The sequence below is a fragment of the Heliangelus exortis genome, chromosome 21 (genome assembly GCF_036169615.1).
Source record: "Heliangelus exortis chromosome 21, bHelExo1.hap1, whole genome shotgun sequence".
Lineage (NCBI taxonomy): Eukaryota > Metazoa > Chordata > Aves > Apodiformes > Trochilidae > Heliangelus > Heliangelus exortis.
The window spans coordinates 10217182-10227532 of NC_092442.1; the positions used below are offsets into that span (position 1 = coordinate 10217182).

Below are 10351 nucleotides of genomic sequence, written 5' to 3' on the forward strand. Positions count from 1 at the left end.
TAACCAGTAAATTTAAGGCTACCATAAACTAGTGCTTGGTGGATTTACATGCTAAACTATACACATTTAGAAAGGACCATCAAAGCAACTCCAAAGAGTTTGCCAGCCCCTTCTTAGGGAAGATAAACCAGGTGCACAAATCACACATGCTGCAACACAGTCATACAATCTTTTGCATATTTTTTTGTGTACGTGTTGCCTTGTAGCCCCACGGCCAAACAGACATCAAGGATGTCACAACCTGGCTTAAAAGATAATGGAGACAAGCTGTAACTGCTGCTGCTGGGGTGGGTAAGCAACCCGAGAACATTTGAGAGCTCTGCAGTTTATCAACACAACCTCATCAGTACATCCCCCAGACAACCGCTATAAAAACCTTTTGACTGCAATACTGGGGCGATCAGGAGGTTCTTCTCTGCACTGTGAACCCCCACGTTTTGAGGGAGCCAGGGCACTACAGATTTAGTACCTCAGAATAGTTAAAATGGGACTCATCTTTTGGCAGGAATGGGATTGAAAGATGCTGCTCGAAGAGGATGTAACTGCTGATCGGGACGGCACCGCAGCCCAAGTCTCGGTACCGCAGCCCGAGTCTCGGTACCACTTCTCCGTGCAACATTCCCCCCGGCAAGGAGGGGAGTGGGGTGCGCGTTAGGCACCTCCCCAAGTGTCTTTAACAGCGAAGGCTGGGGGCTGATCAGCCCCCCGCATGTTGTGACCATCGCTAGGGACAAAACTCTGCATCTTGCAGGGTGGACGGAACCGAATCCCACAGGGCAGGGAGACCCAAGGCGATGTGGGCAGCCAGGAGGTGTCTGGCGGCAGAACGGGACACCGAGAAACAGAGACGGGATGATAAGGCCAGGCCGTCAGGAAGAGCAGGAGCAGAAGATGGGCTCCCGAGAACCCTCCCGCGGCCCCGAGCCCCGGCAGCGCGGGAGGAGCCGGGGAGGGCGCGTCCCCTGCCCGCCCCGCCCGCCCCGCATTACACCCGCGCCGCAGCCGCCATTTTGTCCCAGTCCCTGCGTCCCCGGGCAGCCGCTGCCTCGCTCCGCCGCAGGTCCCGAGGTCCGGAGGGTCGCCCCGTAGATGGCCAGCTTTCCCCCGAGTGTCAACGAGAAGCTCATCGGTGAGGAGCGGACGGGACGGGACGGGAAGGGTGGGGTTAACGCCGTCCGTGACCGGGATCCACGGGTCCGTCGGCGGAGCGGGTTCGGCGCTGGGGGTGCCGGGGGTGGTGCCGGGGGTGCTGCCCGGTTCTGCGGGCGGGGAGCGGGACCCCGGAGCTTTCCCCGCCCGGCACAGGCGGCAGCCGCCCCGCTGGCGGGGGGAGGCAGCGCGGCCACGCTGCAGGGCGGGGAACAACCGAGGGTTCCGTCCCTCCCTGGCAGTTCGTTTCCTCACCTAATTACTGCAGGTGTACTCGGATCTGCCTGTAAAGGCTGGGAAAAAAATCATTACGGAGCATCTCATTTGCTAATCTCTGAAGTTTTAGGTCAAGTTGGAGCGCAGTTGTGCGGCTGTCTCGAGAGCTGTAGTTAGAAAAATTGAATGGAATTCAGTAAATTTCTTCTCTGATCCCGAGATGTGGTACCCCTCCCGTGACAGCCAGGCCATTTTAACACTGAGCTCTTCCTCTTCGGTGACTCAGTCTCTGTAGCTGAGGCTCAGCCTCTTCGCTTCATACCCTGACAAAGAGACCCCTTCCCAGCTACTTCAAATGCCATGAAATAAAAGCAAAGCGATGTATTTCCTGGTTCCCTTGTAACCTTCTGAAATATGCTGGGTTTTTTCTTTTTTTTCCCCCCTTCCTTTTAATGGCATTTCCTCTGTGTTTTCTCTCCAGCACGATCACGCACCGTAGGAGAACTCTTGGCCCCAACTTCTCCTTTTGACAAGAAGTGTGGACGTGAGAACTGGACGGTTGCGTTTGCTCCCGATGGATCCTACTTTGCTTGGTCACAAGGGCACCGCATAGTGAAGCTGGTTCCCTGGGCTCAGTGCCTGAATAACTTGTAAGACAAAACTCTGTGGCTTCTAATTAATCGGAAAAACGTAGGCTATCAAAACAGGACACAACTTTAAATAGATTAAAACTCACGTATTGGCTTTTTAGGTTTGGTGTTTGTAGGAAAAAAGAATTCTTTAAGCTAACAGCTATTGTTTTATCACTTCCTCTGTGGCCAGCAAGAGAAACAACAGTATTGCAACCTCCCAGAGGCTACGGGGGAGTGATTTACTAACTGATAAAATAAAAATAAGTTAGAATGAACAGGAGATTTAAAGACTCGAGCAGATCTGGACTTGTAAGTTTCCTATTGGGAAGCTATTTGGTTTTACTTTTTTAGGATTTTACTCAAAGGTGAACAGAGGTAAAAGTGCATACAAAAGTATTGGTATTCTATTTTGTACAAAGGTTTCCAGGTGCTGGTATCTTTTTGACAGTTACAAGAAAAAAGCTGCTTTTGTAATTTGAAAAATGTATCATTGTGGGCCACCAGAATGTGTATTATGGCAACCCACAGGTTTCACTAAGTCTGAAAGATCTTTTTGTTCTGGTCGTTTTTCAAGATACTTTATTGCTACACTTTGTTTTTTCGTTTTGTTCTGCAGCTTGTTGCACGGCACAAAGAATGTTGCAAATTCTCTCAGTACCAGACTCCCGCGGCAGAACAGTGACAGTGGCCAGAAGAACAAACCTTGTGAACATATCATAGACTGTGGGGATATCGTCTGGAGCCTGGCTTTTGGGTCCTCAGTGCCTGAGAAGCAGAGTCGCTGTGTGAACATAGAATGGCACCGCTTCAAATTCGGGCAAGATCAGCTCCTGCTTGCAACGGGACTGAACAACGGGCGCATCAAGATCTGGGATGTGTACACAGGTAGGGGATGGGAGAGGGAGGTCTCACCTCACTGTCACTGTGTGCACTACCAGTGCCAGCAGTGCACAGTGCATGGCTGACAGGAGCTTTAATTGGCAACTGGACCTTGAATACAAGTCAAGTAATCCAAAAAAAGCAGGAACTCTTGCAGCTGGAAATCTGCCAATGCTGCTAGAGGAAGAACAGACTCAGGTCATGCTCTGAGATGGAAGTGATAGAAGATGAAGCCTTGTTGCTGCAGAATGGTTAAATATGTGGTTGACTGAGTATATTGGTTGTTTACTCTGAAATCCTCTGTTAGGCTGTAGTTTTAATATACTTTCAAAAAATGAAGTTGCTCTCTGCTCTTGAATATGGGAGAGAACTATGTTGATGAGGACCTTTTATTTATTTTTTTTTTTAAAGTAAATCATTGTTCAAATGGTAAGAGGCCTAATGTGAAAATAGGGAATCATAGTTTAGCTGGTAGCCCAGCTGCTAGGTTGGGAGAGAACTTCTCGGCTTTAAAAAAATGAAACTACACTTCTACAAAGAATTTGGCTTTACGTGCTGTAATTTTGTATTCTGTATTTGTATCCCTAAAGCATTTAATCTGAATAAAAGTACAGCCCTTCATTTTAAATTGTGGTATTTTCATGTAACAGGAAAACTCCTCCTTAACCTGATGGACCATACCGAAGTTGTTAGAGATTTAACTTTTGCCCCAGATGGCAGCCTGATTTTAGTGTCTGCATCCAGAGACAAAACACTGAGAGTGTGGGACCTAAAAGATGATGGTATGCATTTTAAGTTTATCTGCTCTAATACACAGAAGAAACATCCATGTACTTTCCTCTGTTATTGCTATAAACTCAGGCCAGGATTTCTTAAAAGTAATTTTGTATTACTAGTCACGTTGTATGCTCTCTTGAAATTCTTAATCTATTTGTACCCTCAAGGTATAAACTGGTATTGGATTAAGTTAAAAGTGCATGAAAGGGACAGAGGATTTAGAGGCTGCATGATGGAATTTTTATTTCTGTGTAGAATAACTCTGCAAGATGTTTGGAAAAACAGTATAAAATTTTATGAAGGTAGAACTAATTTGGAAAAGCTTTTCAGTCTGAATTTTTGATATTTAATCAATTCTTACAGGAATGTCTTTCTTTTTAGGAAATATGATGAAAGTGTTGAGAGGACATCAGAACTGGGTATATGGTTGTGCATTCTCTCCAGACTCATCTATTCTCTGTTCTGTTGGAGCTAGTAAAGCAGTATGTGTCAGAGTTCCTTGTTCATTCAATCTACTGAATTCTGTGCATAATTATTTTAAATCTAAGTAACGTGAAGCTCGGTGTCATGAACTTCTAATGTTTTATGATGATGGAAAAGTGCATGAAATGAAAATAGCAAATGGTGCTTTGAGACACTGATTTAGGAATTGAACTTGCACTGCTTTTAGTTGAAGAAACTCTGAGCACTCTTTGAATAATAGTTCTACACATCTGCACAAGGTCGTAGTGTAAAGGCAAAGAAGACTAAAGCTTCCAATGTTAAAAAATTAATTATATTAATGCATAAAACTATTTTGTTATTGATTTTTATCCTTTCTATTTCCTACTCAATTAAAAAGGACTTTTCAAAGTCTGAGCCAGTCATGGTATCTCCTGCTGAACAAAAATGTTTCTACATGTTTTCCAATACCAATCACACTTGTGTCCAAAAGCTCTAGAATGAAGAACAGCATCCTGGTTTTGTTTTCCTCCCTATTCTAATGCCCTGCTAGAGAACTGAAAGCAGTGCAGGTAAAGCACATATGCCATAGGCTGCTTTTCTTGGCACTGAGGAGTTAGGGTAAAACAGAAAGGGGAATTCAGTTGAGTCACAGGGCTGTGTGGGCAGTTCAAGGAAGCCTGGTGATGCTGAGTAATAGCACAGTTCAGTCACTGGACACCACTTAATATGGATGACTGTTCAAATGCCTTTTATACCTTAAATTATCAGTGCAGATTTGATAGCTAATAGCTGAGGTCTGGGGTTTGTTTTCTCTTTAAATAGAGCAGATGTGGATGTATACATGACTGTCTTTAGGCTGTGTGTTTTCCATAAGCTTCTTGCTTTCCCTGTCACAGGTGGTGGCAGCAATATTGGTGTGATTTAAGCTGGCACCACTCACACAGGAGCACAATGGTGTTAGCTGGGCAGAAAGAGTGGCATCTCTGGCTACCAGGCTGGGGGCGAGCTTTACCATAGGACGAAGTAACCTTGCCTTGGACTGCAAGGTGTACTGTACGTACACAGGTGCTGGTTGATGTCCACTTTCTGCTTTCTTTCTTTCCTTTTTTTTTTTTTTTTTAATAATAATTTTCACAGCAGTGAGACACGCTGACTCCTAAAACTTAGCTTGCAGTTTTAACAAAATGTTGGGGTCTCCTTGGAGAAATTGGTCAACGCGTTTATGACTGACTGTAAAATGGTTCAGCTTTAGGAAGAGTGTGAGGCACTAAGGCTCTGTTTGCTTTGGTCAAACATAAATTTATCCAAGATGTCAATATTTAATCTGTGCAGTAAAACTGAGTCAGGGGAAAAATTAAGAACCCTTTTTTAGCTCTTTTAGGGACATAACATCTTATGCTAAAGACTTGTATTTTCTATATAGTTATGCTGCAGTACATAGATCATTCCTATTAAGTAATTCTGCACAGTCTGTTTGATTATCTGTAATGTACAAATGCATGTCAAAACCCAGAATACTATAATCTTTTTATCAATTTATGTAATACAACATGTAATGAACAGGGTAAATTGTGTAAATTGTAATATTAATGTCATTTTTTTGTCGTTGACTTGATTTTAAATGCATAAATTCTTTCTAATAATGTGGTTAGACTTCCCTGTTGTTTTGCCAAAGACATAACTTTTGGCTGTGAAAATTCTTTTTGCTTGCAGTATCTGTTTCTCTTCCTAGGCTGACGTTGGTGATCCAAGCCAATTGTAAACAAGTGATCTTAAACTCAAAGGGATGCAACTGGAGTAACAATATGTTAACCTTACATTTTCTGTCTGTATATTTCTTAAAATTTTGGTAGTTACTGAAAAGAGGGGACTGTAGAGTTTAACCCTATTTATTTCTGCATATTTTAATAAAATAGTTTTGTAATACACAAATTGCAGTAAGCTACACGGTTAAATTGTGTTGCCTTTATCTTATATTTTGGCTTATTTTGTTAACATTTAACAAACGAGTTAGAATTTGCATGTCTGCTTTAATTATTTTTTTTAAATCTGATTTTAATCTGAGTATGACACTGAGCATATTTCTTAATTGTAGTAATTCATAATGCCTGATTTTAATATAATCCTAAATAAGACTAGCAGCTATACTTTTTTAAAAAAAAGTAAATGCTTCATTGCATCTCTGAGCAGAGCTATACCATTAGCTTATCTAATTGCAGGTTTTTCTCTGGGATATGGATAAGTACTCCATGATAAGGAAACTTGAAGGACATCACAATGATGTTGTAGCTTGTGAGTTTTCTCCTGATGGAGCTTTACTGGCTACTGCATCCTATGATACTCGAGTCTATGTCTGGGATCCACATACTGGAGTGATTCTTATGGAATTTGGGTAAGTAAAGGAGTCAGATATAGAAACTTTCCCCTAGAGTGAGGATGACTGCTGAAAATTAGTGGGTTTATGTACTTAACTGATAATGAGATTTGAGAAAAATCTTGGCAGTGGCTGATGGAAATCATAAAGTGGAGATGAGTCAGTCTCCTGAGAATTTAAAGCACTGATATTTAATGTGTACTCATTTAAGAAGTGTTCAGTGCTGCAAAAATACAGTAGTGCAGCCTCCCCTCCTGATCTCATTTAAATGGTCAATCCTTTTTTAGTTCCTCAGCTTTGGTAGTCATGGCTGGGCCAGCTGGCTGTCAGCTGAATGTTTCTCTGTCTCCAGGCATCTGTTTCCCCCTCCTACTCCAATATTTGCTGGAGGTGCAAACGACCGGTGGGTCAGATCAGTATCTTTCAGTCACGATGGACTCCACATTGCAAGCCTTGCTGATGATAAGTGAGTATGAGGAAAGGTTTGTTATCATTCCTCCCATATGACATGAACTTTTCAAGACTAGGCCAGCTTTTTTAAAAAAGCTGAGAAGGGACTTATAAATGGTCTGTAGATGAGTTGTCTGGTATATGTTGGTTTTGTAGAAATGATGAGTTGTGCCCAGAGCAGATGATCTGAATAACTTAAATGTGTACAGCTGAGAACAGAAAAAGAGGGGTTGTAAACAGTGAGGAATGTAAATGTAGTTACAGTGCAGGTGTTCATATAGTAGTAGATTTGCTAAGTAAAAAGAAAAGTATTCTGTGATCTATGCAACTGAACACTGCAAATAATGTTTTGAAGAGGTGTATTTTAGGAGTATGAAGAATACTTTCTCAAGATGACAGCAAGGGTATTAAACTAGCTACAGGAGAGGTTTAGGTTCTTTGGTTGGTTTTTAATTAAGCATTATTGGTATTTCCTGGCATAGATGACACCTGACATTGTCTATAGTTCAGGGTAATGCTTTTTGCTGTTGAAGGCAATCTTTTATTTTAATATTCAGAATGAAAATGGTTGAAGAAGTACAGATCAAGAATGAAAAAATCCTAACATTTTGGGCCACATCTGGAACACCCTGTATGCATATTAAAATGCTTACAGAAATTCCCTGAACTCTGCTTCAGACTAGTTCCTTGTGCAGCATCAAGGAAAATGGCAGGCAGAATTATGTGTCTACTCTTAATTTACCACTTTGTTCTCCACTTTCCAGAATGGTAAGATTCTGGAGAATTGATGAAGAGTACCCTGTACAAGTTGCTCCTCTGAACAATGGACTCTGCTGTACTTTTTCTACTGATGGCAGTGTTCTAGCTGCAGGGCAAGTATACATTTTTTTGTTTCACCCCTTAAAATCTAAATCTAAAACCTAAATCTAAAAATCTTCAGTAGTGACTTGCAGCTTGGTATTTCTGACTTGGTTTTGGCACTATTTGTTTAAACGTGCCTGGAATAGCAGCAAAATCAACAAACTGATAAACCAATTTCTTATCTTTGAGACTAAATAAAAGACCTACAAACATGTGGACTGGAAAAAGCCCATTAGGTAATCAAGGGCAGTTACATTGTTTCAGGTGGGATAGTCAATAGCTGTGGGAAGATGTGCTTCTTACACAGATAATGAGCAAGTTGCTAATTGTGCTGCTGTGCCTTAGGGACAACTGCAGCAGAGTGTAAATGAGGAACAGACAGAGCTAAGCCAGGGGAAGTTCAGAGTCATTCCTCCTAACTAGCACTAGATCTGAGAATTCCTACTGATTTGAAGGCATTCAGGTGGGATAACTCTGGTGGGGTTTTTTTGTGCAGGACACAGGATGGCAGTGTGTATTTCTGGGCAACTCCAAGACAAGTCTCCAGTCTGCAGCACCTGTGTCGCATGGCAATCCGGAGGGTGATGCCCACCAGCCAGGTCAAGAACTTGCCTATCCCATCCAAAGTGGTGGAGTTCCTCTGTTACCAGATTTGAATTTAAAAAGAAACAAAACCACAAAAAAATCAAACTGAGATAGCTCAGCTGCTTAAGCTAGCTGAACACTTAAAGAATCCTCAAACTTTACAGCCTTTAAGCTTAAAACTACAGGTTTTCAAGAGCTATTTAAAGCGATAACCTAAATACTTTTTTTTTTTTTTTCAAAATGCCTGACAGGTAAATTTTTAATATTTATAGAAAACACAGTAGAAGTATTCCTGGTGGTCTCAGTTTTCTAAAATATAACTGTGAAAACATGTACATATATAGATATAAGCTGCTACATGTTATCAATGTACCTTTAAAACTTGCTGTTATGATTTTTAATGTGTATCATGTATATATTGCTTTGGTAGAGCCATCAGATGCATCTGTGCTGTAAAGTGGAAGGAGAGCTATTATTCTGGGACACTGAGTTAGCAAAAATATTGACTTAAGGAAGCTTAACTGCTGGGTATGTATGTACAGTGGTTGGGGTTCAGGAAACTGATCCACAGATAAGAATTCAGGCTAGTTTGTGTCGTGCAGAGGTAGAGCTTGGCTTTTTAGAGCAATGTATGGAGAAGGGATGTAGGGTAAGGCAAGGGCTGGAGTGGATCTCCTGTGAACCCAGGAGTGTTGGCTGGGTGCCAGCTGAAGGAGGCCATCATTCCATAGCAGCAAACCAGGTTAAATTTCAGTATTGGGCAGTGTTAAAGAAATACTTCCTTACATTTCTAAAAATCTAACTACTGTATTGTTGCCTGATACTTTGTCTGTAATGAGAGAAATTTACAGACTCAGTTTATTGTTCCTTAACCCTATAATATCTCTTAGGAGGTGATTATTGGTTAATGGCCAAAGATAAGCAAAATACTTGGTTTTGCCTTCTGTTATTTATCTGTACCTGCAGATACAAAGAATCTATGCATTGCATAAAATGCCTGATTATATATATTTTTTTTTGTTGAAATTTTTTTATTAAAAACTTGTATAAAAGTTTCCTGACACTGCATCTGGTGACTGATTTATCCTCACTATCTGCACACAGCAGTTCCAGTGGAATCTGCTACTGCAGGACTCCATAGTTTTCCTTTTCAGGACCACCATACTTTAATCTTAGTGAGCCTTGCTATGGGGAGCTACAATGAGGTCCTCAAACCTTTTATATTTGCAGAGGTCAAAAGCATCCATGATGTGAGTGTTCTGCTCCAGCTGTGGATTGTGGCTGAAGCACACACAGGGGGGCACAGGCTGGGAAACAGCTCTGCTCTGCCTGGCTCTTCCCATGGCAAAAGGGAGATTCCTGCATAGCCCTGCTGCTCTGGGTCAGTGCTCCTCCTCCTCTGCCAAGCAGCACCACTTGCACACCCAGTTCAGTGAAAGAGAAGTTCTGTGGGGTTTCAGTCTGTTCTCAATGAAACTTCAGTCCCTCATATACCAGAGAGGCAGTTGCCAACATCATGCAAGCAATATTCTCTCACACAAAGCTTATCCCAGGCCTACTTGCCAGAAAGACTTCCCTGAACACTGTTTCCAAACATCAAAAATCAACTTTCCACTGCAAGGACAAAGGCAGCAGAACTTCCTCAGAAATTAAATCCCATCCTGCAAGGAAGCAGCATACACGTTGCCATGCTACTTCGTGACTCACTCATTTGGCACAATGCTTTTCATAAAAACACTGCACTTAGCTGAAGCAAAGTATTTCCTTCTTTTTGTTTGTTCTAAATTTATGTACCATTAAGACAAGGCCTCTCATATATTGTCCAGCTGAAGGAAGAACTGGTGAGTTCTGTACCCCCAGAACATCTCATTTCAACTGGAATGCAGATATGAGTGAAGAACAGCAGCCATGAAGTTTTCTGCCAAGGAGCTTCCTAATTTATAAATATGTGCTCAGGGGAATCACTCAGACTTAACAGCTCTGC

At 42.0% G+C, this 10351-nt stretch overlaps 1 protein-coding gene across 1 annotated transcript; it reads left to right on the top strand.

The window, feature by feature from the left end:
- The first annotated feature begins 973 nt into the window (after positions 1-973).
- WSB1 (WD repeat and SOCS box containing 1) lies at positions 974-9428 on the top strand. Its single transcript, XM_071765480.1, has 9 exons — positions 974-1129; positions 1847-2015; positions 2614-2882; positions 3527-3658; positions 4035-4135; positions 6317-6489; positions 6824-6937; positions 7686-7793; positions 8279-9428. Exons 1-9 carry the CDS (start codon positions 1090-1092, stop codon positions 8436-8438), a joined length of 1266 nt encoding a protein of 421 aa, XP_071621581.1. The 5' UTR covers positions 974-1089; the 3' UTR covers positions 8439-9428.
- Positions 9429-10351: the final 923 nt, after the last annotated feature.

Coding starts and splice junctions, on each gene's coding strand:
- WSB1 (XM_071765480.1), top strand. CDS start 1,090: ATGGCCAGCTTTCCCCCGAGTGTCAACGAGAAGCTCATCG. Junction 1,130..1,846: donor TGTCAACGAGAAGCTCATCG/GTGAGGAGCGGA, acceptor TTTTCTCTCCAG/CACGATCACGCACCGTAGGA. Junction 4,136..6,316: donor CTGTTGGAGCTAGTAAAGCA/GTATGTGTCAGA, acceptor ATCTAATTGCAG/GTTTTTCTCTGGGATATGGA.